Here is a 14,826-nt window from a genome sequence, read left to right as displayed (position 1 = left end):
TTCTATGACATGGAACATAATGGAGCATAAAGAAACAATAACAACAAGAAGAATAAAAGTGATCTTGGACGTGACTCTTATTCAGACTATAGTTTTTCATATCCTTTCAATTTTAGTATCAACTATTAGGACACATAATGCAATTTTCCAAATATCTAACTACTATTCAAAGGTTTCAACATCAGCACCTGAGCAATGAAAAAAGACAGATTTACATGTACATACTCAATGGAATCTACTCTTTTTTCTTCTATTTTAAAGACTTACCCATAATACTGAGTATTTCCTTGCCAAAAAAATGGAGCTGAAAGATCTAGTAACACAAGACTGTCCTCTGCAGATTTCACAGGTATAATTCCTTTAACTATTTTTGATAACTTTAAAATTTCATCTACCATTCCACCTGTTGGCAAAAGAAGTTGTTCCAGGTTATTTTAAAATTATGATTACATGGTTTACTGCCATGAAATGCAATAGTCGGAACTAAAAAGAGCAGCACAGTAAAAATGACCTGGACTGCTGTTTTCATGTAGCTTATGAACTGTGACCATAGCAATTAGCCCAAGGCTACCTAGAATCCTTCCAGGCTAAAAAGAAAAATGACCTCGCTTTCCCCATATCCCAAGCATGTAGATATAAAAATCAACACGAAGTGGGCATTTCAAAAGCTAGACTGTTTAGATTTATTGAAGTACGTGTATGCTTATGTCTGGAAAACAATGTCCTCAGATATGATCAACCAATTTAAGCGATTGGCTTTGATCTCAAAATGCGCTATAATTAAGAGATCAGGATAGCTTTGACACCTTAACATACCTCAAGATCACTCCATTTTCCTCTGCCTCGCTCCCTTTTCTGTCCCCCCCCCCCCCCAAATCAACAACCTGTCAAAAAAAAAAAGAAAAGCTAAGGCAAATAGTTTCAGTATATAGGTATGGTCCTGTAAAGCTAAATACAATATCAATGCAGACTCAATCTCTCAACTATGTAGAATAGAGTACTATTTTGATATCAAACCTTTGCGGCAATCAGTTAAACAGGACAGTGATGGACATGCCAAACCTTTAAAAAAGGCTTCATAAAAATCATTTATTGATTTGTATCTCAAAAAAGCCATCAAAGAAATCGTCCCAATATATCAAAACTATTAAAGCAAAAAAACAAAAACAAAACAACAACCAAAAAAACACAAAACAAAAACAAATAGGCACTAACAACAAGGAAGTTACTTTGCAAAAGGGAGCCTTCTTGCATCAATGCACAAAACAAATGGGAGCTAGACAACACATATTCTTGGGTTGCTGCTACTCATTTTAGCAGAACCTTTGTGGCTCTTTAAATACTTTACAGTCCATAGCTCCTCTCCAGTATTCTCATACTAATACAGTTTTTATAAATGTGAAAATACTGACATCCAGAGGATGGTTAAGTTAAAAACCAAACAGAAAGTGGAAGACATTGCAGCTTATATTTTACTCAAGAGAGAAGAAAAGGGGTTTAGAGGAAAAAATATGTTCAAGTAAAAACAGAAAGAAAGTTAAATTGTATTAGAAAGACGTGCAAAAATTAAAGCTGCTCATTTATTTTTTAGTATCTAATTCACATTCATGATATAGGATTTCTCTTCTCACATTCTCTTTCACTGTATTCTAGTTTCGGATGCTTCTCTTATTTAAATATAATACACACATTCAATTGATGAACATCTGAGTTTCTCTACTCTAAAATTCCACTTTTTCTACTGCTTTCATTTTATTTTTATTAATTGCAATTAGCGTTTTTCAGGAGATTTGGATATGTAAGACACTTCAGGGCATATATCCTTGTTAATAGGTCTCCTTCCTTAAAAAAATGGAACCCACAGGCATGAAGTGAAACTTAATGAAGCCCTTCACATATGGGGAGTAATTAACATTCTTATATTCCCTATGGGTAGAGTACTTTTTTCTAGAAAGCAACGTTTTTCAAAACTGCCCTATGTAAAGATAAAACTGAAAAATAAAGCATGTTTTAATGTTTCAGACATTTTCTCTTCTCATGGTTTGTTGACTGATGAGAGATATTGAAAAATAACAGTTGGAAGTAAACTCATGCTTTTAGGATCAAGGCTTGTTTTAAATAAAGGTTTAGTCTTTTTTGTTCAAAACGCACACGATTAGAAGTATTTAAAATATTGCCACATTTTGGAATAACTATTTGCAAATAATAATAATAATAATAATAATAATAATAATAATAATAATACCACCACCTTCAAGGTGTTTCAAATACCCTGGCTCAATGCAATACAATCTTGGGATTTGTAGCTTGGCAAGGCACCAGCATATTTTGCCAGGGAAGGACCTTGTGAAACTACAACTCCTATAATTCCATAGCATTGAGCCATAGCAGTTAAATTAATTCTACAGTGTAGATGCATTCATAGTCATAGGTGCTTTCCCCTCATAGCCAACTGCCTGCTCATGCATCTGAAAGAGTGGGGAACACCAGACAGCACGGGAAGGTATAAAACAAAAATGTGAGGTGCTAAAGTTGTGTGAGGTCCCTTTCCTGCATAAATCACTCCTGGGTAGTGATGGCAGAGGTTTTGCTTGACACTCTTGCCAATTGACATTCCTACTCTTCTCTCCACATAAACATGCTCTGTACCTTTGTGCCCTTTGCAATGCTTGAGGAGGAGGAAACAGTGGAGATGACAAAGGAAGAGGAGCCCTGGCATGAAAGATAACAAGGAAGCAAACTGATTGCTTTTATATCGCCATCACCACCACTTTGGCAAGGTACAGTTAAGGGAACTCTTCACACATCCCTTTCGAAAGTGAAGGCATGCAGAATGGCTCATGGCGCTCCGTGTGCCTTCCTTCCTTACACCATCATACAGTGGGAACAGGACGGGGTGCCTTGGCACTCTATCCCTGTTCCCATCAGAGGGGAAACAGATGGCAATGTGTGATGCCCCACCACCCTTTTCCCCATCATATGGGGAAAAGAGGAGGAAAGTACTGATAGCTCAATCGGAACTACTCAAAACACATTTTCCACCCCGTAGTGGTGGAGGAAGTTCCTTTTGGAGCTTCTCCTCCACTTTGGGAGGAAAGTGGGCAGGCCTATTGTACATCATGTGATAAAGCACGGCAGGTCCCGTCCTTGCTGCGAATAAAAGCAACAAAACAAGGCTAAAATGCCATGTGTGAAGAGGTCCATTGTGTACTTGAGTTGAGGTGTATGGGATGGTCCTCCTTTCATTGCTGTTGGTATGATGACTCATGGAGATGCTGCCACAAATTATGACAAGAGGGGACGGGAGAAAATGTGGGGGCACTGGCAGCCGCAACAACAAGGAGTGGCTTTCCTTCTCTTATCTATTTCATTGGCAGAAATAGAGGAGAATGAAAGTGGGTGGGTGGCTGCAAAAAGCTTTGGGTTTTTAAGGACTTTGTAGTTCAGAATACCAAATAGTGGAATTAGCTAACCTTCTAGAAGAATCACGCTGTCTTCTGGATTCTGATGGTCAGCATGCTTTACAAAATAAACAGGCACACGGCGTTGCCCCTGGTTTTCACTGCCGAACATACAGGATGTACAGAAGGATATATTTTGTAATTTTGGATCTGAGCATGAAGCTGAAGTTTCTTGAATGATTAAATTGAGCTCGGACTCATCCAGAACTTCCTGTCTGAAAACAATTGCATCACAAAGTGAAGGCAGAGTGAAATGAAGCACTTTAATAAGCATAACTAACCAACAACAATAATACTGGAACAAAGATAGTTACATATTTCCAAATCCATACTTGACAAATAGCAACCGGATTCTTCAACTGGATTCACACTTACTCTTCACTAGTTCTACTGTTGCCATGGGCCTGGCCTGGCCATTGCTGTTGCCATTTTAAGTTCTTAAAGGCACTGAAGATGCCAGTCATTTCTCAACATGGTCTAACCCAATGGCTTACCAAATAAAACATATTAGTCTTAAATTCAGTTGCTAGTGTGAATGAGAACAAACCCATTAATTCAATGACAGGTATCTAAGCAGTGACTTGCTAAGTTCTCATCAGTCTATTCAAACTGAGACTGACACTCATATTTAGAATTTACCCAATATACTTGTTTATTAGTCTAAAAAATTTAGTCAAAAAATCAGAGCGAGAGCGAGAGGTGAGAGCTCAAAGTGTTCTAGGAAAACCTAAAAGAAGCATTGACCCCCCTCTATTCGGTCTGTTATGGCACAGCGCCTTTTTGGATACGTGGACAGAGAAATGATGGTGGCGGTGACCAGTGGTGGCTGGCCCTGAAGCAGCAACTGGTGCTTTCCTTTCTCCATAAAAAGACCCTTGACATATCCATGAGTGACATGAAAATTCATAATCTTGTCCCACAAATCGTCCTCAGCTTATAAACAAGGTAAATTTAATACATGCATATATACAGTGGCTACAAAGCTATTTTTTTTACAATGGATTAAGATGACCAATCTGCTGGGAATTTTAGCAGACTATGTACTTTTCCAGAAATTATATTTGTTGGCAGAATGAAGCAACTGTCTCAAGTGACAAGATGCTGAAAGGGCACAAGCAAAATGATGGACAAGAAAATATTGCTGCTATGTGGTAAAATGGACGAAACGGTTTCATTATTAATTTTGAATATAATTGCTCTACTAGTCTAACAGCTTTAGGCATAACATGCTGCTTTTCATTTCAAACAGCAAAACGTCTTAGGCCAGCTCAGTCCATATTTTAGAGGAGGTATAGAGTGGATCTGTTTTTTCCTTGAATCCAGTAATTCTGTATTTCCCAAGCTACCCCGGACCATAACATTAATCTGTAAGTGGAAGTTTTCTCTCCCTAAGAACAAATTCTTACAACCTCTTTTTTTCTAATTTTGTAGAGGCATCCAGTACAAATTGATATTTTTTCAGTGACACAGTGAAGCAGAAGTTAATCATGATCAAGCTTTTTTAGTCACATTTTAATGATAGTTAATTTTAAGGACACCGATACACTATTTTTTTAATATAGAAAGTCCTTCAGAAAGTATTTAGGATGCATGATAAGGTGACATGGAAAAAATAATAACAGATGGTTCATCTTACCATACATCTTGGGATGAAAGTGAACTGAAAAACCTAGCTGAACTACAAAACACTATGAGATTACAAGATAGATGTAGAGCCAGTCCCCCGAGTTACGAACAACTGACTTAAAACTATTCATAGTTAGGAACAGGGGTGAGACAACAGGATGTGAGAAAAATCTAGCCGTTGTCATAGGGGAAAGGTGTCTCCACTGAAGCTTTATCAACAATCTTTGTTTCCACAAGAAGCCTTTTTTCCCCCCAAAATCCAATTAAAGACAGTGAGGTGAAATCTTTTGAACAGGAACACAGACAGCAAAACACTACAGGAGTGTTAACCCTTCCCTAGGCTACCCAAAGCTAAAGAATATATATTTTTGGATGGAGTTACACTTTAAAAAAGTACCTGTTTTATGTACAAATTCAACTTAAGAACAAACCTACAGAACTGATCTTGTTCGTAACTTGGCTAAGGCACTTACAAACAATGGCACTGAGGACAGTGGAGTTTAACAGACAGATGGAGCTTCTCAGGTTCAAATGTTCTCAGCTTAGCTCTGACACGATATTCCTGGGGATGCCTGCTGTTGATAATAGTATTCAGTGCTGTCATATCCAGGTGCTGATGATCAGTTAGCACTGTAAAATATTAAAAGAATGACAAACACTTATACAACCCAAATAGTAAACAATCTTTTAATTATGTGTGTGTGTGTGTGTGTGTATGTGAATCATTGCTGGAGTGCTTCATTACAGTTAACCCTCCACATTTGCTGGGGTTAGGGGCACAGGACCCCCTTAAAATAAAAAGAAACCAAATTAAAATAGAAATAAAAAAATCTTCCTATTTTTATTTTTCTTGTGTATTGGTATTATAGAAATCTTGATAACTATGAGTGTGTGTGTGTATACACACACACACATATATTTTTACCCGTGAGAATCACTCTCTGTGAATTTCTGTGTCTTCCAACACAACTCCTGGAAACTGATCTCAGAATTGCACTGGAGGACCTAGAGATTCCTCGAGAGAAAACACATTAATCAAATCTGCAAAAGTCAAAACCTCAAACATGGAGGATAGACTTTACATTAAGAAGATTTCATATAAACATTAGGAAAAACCTTATTTACTGTAAGTGCTGTTCAGCAGTAGAATAGATATTTCAAAAGTTAATGGACACTCCTTCTTTGTAGGGCTTTAAACAGAGGTCAGATAGACATCTTTCAGGAGTGCTTTAGTTGCATGTTATTGCATGTGCAGTGGGAATGGATTAAATAGTTCTTGTAATCTCTTCCAATTGATAGGAAAGAAATAAGGCAGTTAAGAAATAGGCTACTGAGAAAATAGATTTTATAAACAGAATGGAATTTCAACTGTTAACTGTGTGTGCTCCCATTTTGGCTGATGTTTCCATTAAAGGTTGCCCATTGTGATACTGTATGCTTCTATTTGATGTTTGATGTTTTGTTTTATGTCTGATATAACAGGTTGCGTTTTTAATGTAATTTTAGTTGTTAAGTCATAATTTGTTTTTATATGTAGGGTTGTCAATTTTTGTTATTATGGGTGTACTGTTGTGTTCAGGCACTGAATGTCTATCTTTTATGTTTGGAATTTACCCTGCATCCTTCTGGGGAGACAGGGCGGAATACAAACAAAATTGAATAATAATAGTTTAATAATAATAATATTGTAGGGGGAGTTTTGTTGCAGATGTAACAATTTCCAGGTGACACAATGGACTATAGTTCAGAGGGGATAGTAGGAAGCCCAACTGTTTGGGCAGATCTTTGCCCCTTCGCTAGTATAGATGTGTGATAAACTTAACACGAGATTCCCTACCTGTAACAGATAATTGTTGGCATCTGTCCACACCGGATCCTACTTAGATAAAAGCAAAAGGCATTCATTTTCTTTCATTCATCACATTTCCAAATGATCAACAAAACAAACAAATATTTTTAAATGCCATTGTATATTTCATAATAAAGACCAACATGCTTTTATTTCAAGAAGACAAGACATGGCATGGTTAGGCAGTGACATCTATGAATACTAATGTCTTACAACATTTCTGCTGATCTCTTTTTAGATGACATTGTCTATAATTCCATATGTAGATTATTTATTACATGTCTTTGTCACCCCTCAGTTTAAAAGGGCTCCCAAAGTAGTACAGAAGAGATTAATACTTTCCTCAGAATAGGTTTTTTTAGTTATTCTAACATACTGCTTCAAACAATACAAAAGATGACACATATATTCAAAATGCAAAATCCTCAATTTGGCAGCTCTGACTAAAGGCGTATCTGTTTTAAGACTAATTAAGGCCATTATTTAAATTTCTGGGATCTTTTGAAAGCTATTCCTTCATATGGGAAAAATAATACATATCTTACATGGAATATAAGTGGTCTCAAATTCTGGAAAAGACGATGCTTCTGAATAACCACTTGATGTCAAGTCAACAGTGTCCAAGAATCTGAAAATGAATAATAAAATGGCTTTACAGGTTATCAGGAGAGCATACTAGATTTCAAAAATACTATAAAAGCTATTACCGGTGTGTCTTATTCTACTTTGTGCATACTGATAATGGCTCATTGTTCAAAAATGAAGACTCTACTAATGCTGCAGCTCACTCCAAATTCACCAGCTAATACTGCAATATAATGTGGGGTTTGAAGATCTAAGTTTTAAAAATGCAAGTTATTTGGAACTGTAATGCTTGATAGCGAAAGAATGAAAGGGCTTAGGTGCGCTGAAAATATATTTGGGAAGGAGGAAGCAATGTTGTTACACACATAAAAATTGACAAGCAATACAGTATATGTCTTGCAATGGAAGGTTATGGTACTCTTTGAGTCAATGTTCATCTATCTTATGCTACACAAGAGCATGGAATAATGATTCCGTTGGACTTGAAAATATGATAGTCAAAACAACGCTTTTGGATATTCAGCTTAAAGCAAATGGCAAAGAGTTATCCTATGATGTCCTTAACAGATTTCACTCTGTAACAGGCATGCTTAGGCCTCATTTATACTTACAGATAATGCAATGTTACTCTTGCATCAGCCTAGGAGTTTAAACAATGCACCCAAGCTAATGTGGTTTAACCCAGGAGTAATCCTTTTCCACAGGTTTGGCCCCTAGTTAAAAAAAAACATGCAGAGATCTGCATCTTCCATGAATATCTGAATATTTGAGGGTGCTGAGGCATTGGAGACTGCAATTTGGGATTGCCGTGTACTATCCCAGATGGCCTTCCCATAGCCATTTCACACTCCTCAGACTTAGACAGCTCAGGGAGGTGGGATGGCAGTGCCTCCCAAACCTCTCTGCACCCCATTCTCCCCAAAAATAAAGGAAAAGCCTCCTTACTGTTGCTGGAGGCTGCCCGCTTCCTGGTTCTGTGTCACTGAGGGAGCAGGGCCCCACTCCCTTACAGAAAAGCTTTGTTGCATTCCCAGTGGCACCAAACCAAGAAGAGGGATGCCTTCAGCAAGACAGAACACAAGTAACATGATGGAGAACCAATGCTTGCATTGTGTTCATACAAAGTATGTTTGCCTAAAACATTTTTGCTGAAAAAGATCCTAAAATGATCTTGCCTTTTTTAAAAAAAGATTTAGTGGAGCTAAAGAATATTTGTTTTTGGTTTTTCAGTTTTTTCTCATTTAATTTTTTTATTAATACAGTAGAGTCTCACTTATCCAACACTCGCTTATCCAACGTTCTGGATTATCCAACGCATTTTTGTAGTCAATGTTTTCAATATATCGTGATATTTTGGTGCTAAATTCATAAATATAGTAATTACTACATAGCATTACTGCGTATCGAACTACTTTTTCTGCCAAATTTCTTGTCTAACATGATGTTTTGGTGCTTCATTTGTAAAATCATAACCTAATTTGATGTTTAATAGGCTTTTCCTTAATGCCTCCTTATTATCCAACATATTCGCTTATCCAACATTCTGCCGGCCCATTTATGTTGGATAAGTGAGACTCTACTGTATAAGAGTTCACCATAACATTCAAACAACAATACACAATGTATAATATAGACCATACATGAGCCCAAAACTTCTATCTCACACAAAATAAAACCTCTTCCTCACACCTGTGCACCCTTTACCATGACTTCTGACACTGAAGCACTATGAAGCCTTTAAGCCAATTTATCTATCCTTGCCATTTTTAAAAAGATTGAGTGGAGCTAAAGGATATTTGTTTACTAGAATTATAAATAGCATTTTATAAGCATGTATTTAGCTTGTCTATATTGTTTAAAATTGTACACTATCTTTATGTAATCTTTATATGAATGCTGTAAGGTTTATCTCAGACCAAGATGGAAAGTTTTTGGGAGGTCAGGGGTATAGATCTATGAAGATGCCAGCTGGGGATTTAGGACTTGTGGAGTCAAAATTACATGGGCAAAATTCCTAAAATCAACTGTTTTTCAGAACAACCAATAAATCCCCATGATTACAGCATCATTTCTCATTTTTTCTTTCCCAGATGACATCTGTCTTAAATATTATTTACTCACGTCTTTAATTGCACGGCATCTGTGTGGCTTTCTGACAATACTGTAAACCCACGACCATAGCCAGTACCACCATGAAGCTCAAACCGTAGGTATGAAACATCAGGCTTTTCTTCAGAGCTGTGGATTTTTACATGCAAACTGTACAGTCTAATAATGCTTCCAACCTTAAATGAACATAAAAAGAATATTAGATAGCATAGCTACACAGGGCTATTATTTTAATCTATATAAGTGAGAGGCAAGAAAGATGATGCAGTTCATCGAAAGTATATCACATGTTTCAAGGATCAAAATCTTTTCACTTTTCATAAAATTCACATATAAAACTTCCTTTCATCATCAATCCAGTTTCCAACCGTTCCTCTGTCTCGGTGGTAATCTCTAGGTTTGCTAGTTAATAAAACTTGCTCTTCTTTTGAGTAGAACATATAGTAATCTGTTATTAACACATATTTACACAACACATTTTATCCTGTGTGTTTATGTCAGGCATACCATGTAAAGATGAAACTGTATTGGAATTAAATGAATTAAATATCAGTGACAGCAAATTCTTCAAACAAGGCTTAAAATATTCTGTATATAGACTTTTATCCTTCATATGAGTTTTGTCCCAAGTATGTTTGAATAAAGTGAATCTGTACCAATGGTGATGTATCCCATTTTCCTATACATTATAATAACTAATTGCTAATGTTCAAATAGTCATTAGAGATTATACAGTTTACTGACTGCAGTTTCATTATCTGTTAATTTCAAACAAAAAACACAAAATTTTATATTAAATTTCAGTATTTATCATGAGGAGTGAACTGGTTTAATACCATAAACAGTTCAATTCCTCTTTCATGTGCACTTTTGTATGTTTTTAAAAAATCGTTTGCTGCTTTGAGTCTCAATTGAGTCCCAGTTATGGGGCTGTGATATAAATACTCATCATAGTATGAAATAACAACAGCAGCAACAACGTCTTCCTTCTGTCTGTATTAATGAGTAGCTGCTCCTTGGAGTCTTTTATTATTTGGAAGTTTCTTGCAGCAAAATCATATTCCAAATATGTGATTTTTACGCTATTTAAGATACAATTAGGAAGACAGGAAAACAGTTTCCCCTCCCCAATTTTGCTCTGTAAAAGCTATTTCTGCTTCCTTTAATATACATTAGATCAGGGGTCTCCAAACTTTTTAAACACGGGGCCAGTTCACGATCCTTCGGACCGTTGGAGAGCCGGACTATAGTTGGCCACCCAACCTCAATGTTAATAATAACAACAACAACAATAATAAAAAAGAAGGTTGGAAGAGACCCTTTGGGCCATTTAGTCCAATCCCCTTCTGCCTTTATGCATCAAAAGCACTAGCAAAGCACCCCTGACAGATGGCCACCCAGCTTCAATGTTTATTATTATTATTATTATTATTATTATTATTATTATTATTATTATTAATGGCGATCTGTAGACTAATAATAATAATAAAGAGGGTTGGAAGAGACCCCTTGGGCCATTTAGTCCAATCCCCTTCTGCCTTTGTGCACCAAAAGCACAAGCAAAGCACCCCTGACAGATGGCCACCCAGCTTCAATGTTAATAATAATAATAATAATAATAATAATAATGTGATTTTGTGATACAAAATCCAGCATATCTATCTTGTTTGCTGTGTCACACAATATAATAATAATAATAATAATAATAATAATAATAATAATAATAATAATAATAATAATAATGGTTGTAAGAGAAGAAGAGACCCCTTGGGGCATTTAGTCCAACCTCCTTCTGCCCTTGTGCCGTGGGGGCCGGATAAATAGCTTCGATGGGCCGCATCCAGCCCCCGGGCCTTAGTTTGGGGACCCCTGCATTAGATTGTGTTAAAGTATCACAAGTCTTTTACTGTAGTGAGACTATAAACCCAAAAAACTATCTAAAAATCAGGATTTCTATCTTACAAGAAAATGTCTTCATCAAATAATAGAAAAATGCAAACAAAAGAAACACTTGTCTTCATATAACAGGTCATGCTTTGAAAATTTAAGCTTATGGTAATGTTAATAAATGACACAACAGTGAGGTTGGCCTGGATCTAACTGCTTTCACACCCAGAATTGCATTATTAACTGTAAATACACTAGTTTATTAAGATACCTTATTTTAACAATAACTCCAGTGTGGCAGAAAACTATTTATGAAGGTATAATACATTTGAGAAACCTGACAGTCCCACTTACACACACACACACACACACACACAGCCCATGCCAGACAGTAGCACATAGAATTAAAATCAGATTATAAACTTAGGAATATTAGCAAGCGGGATATATATTAACATACATGTTTTAATGTTTTAACTGGCATGATTCATATTACGTTATGGCCTCAGTGAATCCTTGAGGAATGAATGTGGCTATTAATAAAATATGTGTAAACTGATCTCTCATGTTTGTCATGACTTAATTGTCTTAGTTCCCTTGAGAAGTCACATGTATTTTCTGAAATGCTTCATAACATATAGGTCTGAAATCTGTTGTGAATGCACATTTTAGTGCTCACCCCCATAACTCCCGCATGCAAACCCAGGTTCATACATTTCCATCATGTGAATCCTGTTTGGCAGCAAGTCTTGGAACTTGTTGAGGTGACCTTATGAATATTTTTTAATGTGAGGAGCGAATTGAGAAACTGCAAGTCATTTATGGTGTGAGAGAATGGGCCTTCTAGAAGGACATTGCCCAGGGGACACCCCAATGTTTTACCATCCTTGTGGGAGGCTTCTCTCATGTCCTCACATGGAGCTGGAGCTGATAGAGGAGCTCATCCGTGCTCTCCCCAGATTGGATTCAAACCAGCAACCCTCAAGTCAGCAGTCCTGCCAGCACAAGGGTTTAATCCACTGCACCACCAGGGGCTCCTTATGAGTGATGCTAGATGAAAAGCAGAGCGTGACTGCTCCTGAGTATATTTAGGCTATCAAAGACATAAAATAGAAATCTAATACTGTAAAAATATATGTAAATAGCATGTTGACATTCTTAGTTAGCCCTAAGGAATCATTAGAATAGATTTTGCAAACTGGCAAATATTTTTAATACTATGATCTTACAAAACTGGTGTTGCCACTTTATTTTTTTCTACTGCCAGAGGTGAATGTGGAATTTATCCATGTAACAAACTGCAATCTTAATATTTACCTTTTGAGGGCAGCATTGTACATCCTTATGTTGCTTTTTTGTCAAAATAAAATCCCAATCATTAATTTGAAGTGTACAAAATTAAAGAACTTGAAAAACCTACAAAAGTTGGGTTTGGACTTAAGGAATAAGGCACAAAAGACGATAAACAATAATATCACCTTGTATATTTCTTTATAAGCACTAGGCAGAAATGCACACTATTAGAGACAGCTGAAACAAAAGATTAAAAGGAATGGCTCCTTGCTTTCTGTTTGAATCAAGTACTGGTTATGTTCTTATCCAGGATACTGTATTGGATTTCTTTCTCCAACTCCGTTTCCACTGTCTCCTGTATAATCATCTGACTTCTCTGACTAGCAAACATATGTTCTGCATTCTATGTCCACAGTCAGTTTTCTGCAACTAGCAAACATATTCAGTCCATATCGGACCACGAGTACTTCCAATAAGACTTGAGCTTGTGTTCAGATCCTCAAACTCATCCCTTTGAGCATGGGCATTCCTATTTTGGCTATAATGATGTTTAAAGCCAGAAATACAGAGAATAAGATATATCAAATTTATTCAATTAGTAAAACATCCTTAGATTGAATGTCACTTTTTCATGCTACTAGTATGAAATGTAAAATAGAAGATTCAATCCAAATGTTAACCCTAGCCAAAACTGACTTACTGAATCAATGATGTGGGGGTTCAACAACTGACTTTATTCCTCTACTTGGTTTGGGGACAGCAATCAGATTAACCCTAAAAAATAGAAAATGATTTCTTGTGGGAAGAGCAACTTAAAATCCTCTCATTATTTTTTCTGGTTCCCATTATCTAGTAAGATTACAACACATCTTTAATAAAGTTCTGGAGGATTAGGAATACAATTCAGAGGCTAGTCCTATTAGAAGGTTAGAATTGACTCTAGAACCTTTTTTAAAAGGCACCCCTCAAACAGCTCTAAGGTACTAGTGTAAAGATAACAGAACAAACCATTTCGTTCTTATTTAATGTGAAACATTTCTAGAAACGTGTTGTTGAAGAAACCTTACTAATTAATTCCAAACCAAATTCTGTCAATTCCACATTTCACATTCAAATGAAGAACATGTTGAGCATCTCTTCTCTGGAAATCCCAAATACTCCAAAATCCAAAATTGTTCACGTGGATGACTAAGGTAGTGACACTTTTGCTTCCTGGTGGCTCAGTGTACAGATACTTTGTTTCATGCACAACATTATTAAAAATATTCTCTATAAGATATATATGAAGCATAAATGAATGCTGTGTTCATATGTGGGCCCCATCTCGAAGGTATGCCATTATGCCCATCTTCAAAGTATCTCATTATGTACATGCAAATATTCCAAATTCTGGGGGGAAAATCTGAAACAAATATTTCTGGTCCCAGATACTTTGGAAAAGGAATGCTTAACCTATATGGCTAACCAAAAATGGCTTATAACCTTGGCAGTACTGCAGTTCAGTTTCTGGAAGAAAAAAAATACAACTCTGTACTGCTGTCCAGCACAGGCTAGGCCAAAATGAATGCACAAAAACTTCCAAACTTACAATATAAACATATGATTAAACAAAAGAAGGCATTTAAGCCTTTATGTCAGGGGTCCTCAAACTTTTTAAGCCGAGGGCCGGTCCACAATCCTTCAGACTGTTGAGGGGCCGAATTATCATTTGAAAAAAATACAAATTCCGATGCACACTGCATATGTCTTATTTGTAGTGCAAAAACAACAACAACAATGAAAGAACAATACAATATTTAAAAATAAAATTTTTTAACCAACATACATTTTTCAGGATTTCAATGGGAAGTGTGGTCCTGCTTCTGGCCAATGAGATAGTCAAGTTAATTAGGGTTGTTGTTGTTGTTGTTGTTGTTATGTGCCTTCAAGTCATTTCAGACTTTGGGTGAGCCTAAGTCTAAAATTTATTTATTTATTTATTTATTATTTACTGCATTTATTTACTACATTTGTATC

At 36.3% G+C, this 14,826-nt stretch overlaps 1 protein-coding gene across 1 annotated transcript in view; it reads right to left on the bottom strand.

Moving 5' to 3' along the window:
• The window catches only part of pot1 (protection of telomeres 1), an 82,389-nt gene that overhangs the window by 14,364 nt on the left and 53,199 nt on the right, over positions 1 to 14,826 (bottom strand). Inside the window, exons 10-15 of the mRNA XM_008111229.3 lie at positions 9,643 to 9,806; positions 7,482 to 7,564; positions 6,925 to 6,966; positions 5,561 to 5,717; positions 3,474 to 3,676; positions 268 to 403 (exon numbers count right to left, since the gene is read on the bottom strand). Of these exons, the coding sequence (XP_008109436.1) occupies positions 268 to 403; positions 3,474 to 3,676; positions 5,561 to 5,717; positions 6,925 to 6,966; positions 7,482 to 7,564; positions 9,643 to 9,806 (785 nt within the window). The remainder of the gene's footprint in view (positions 1 to 267; positions 404 to 3,473; positions 3,677 to 5,560; positions 5,718 to 6,924; positions 6,967 to 7,481; positions 7,565 to 9,642; positions 9,807 to 14,826) is intronic.

The sequence above is a fragment of the Anolis carolinensis genome, chromosome 5 (assembly GCF_035594765.1).
Source record: "Anolis carolinensis isolate JA03-04 chromosome 5, rAnoCar3.1.pri, whole genome shotgun sequence".
Lineage (NCBI taxonomy): Eukaryota > Metazoa > Chordata > Lepidosauria > Squamata > Dactyloidae > Anolis > Anolis carolinensis.
Note: the sequence above shows the minus strand (reverse complement) of the source record. Positions and strands in the feature narration are given on the sequence as shown.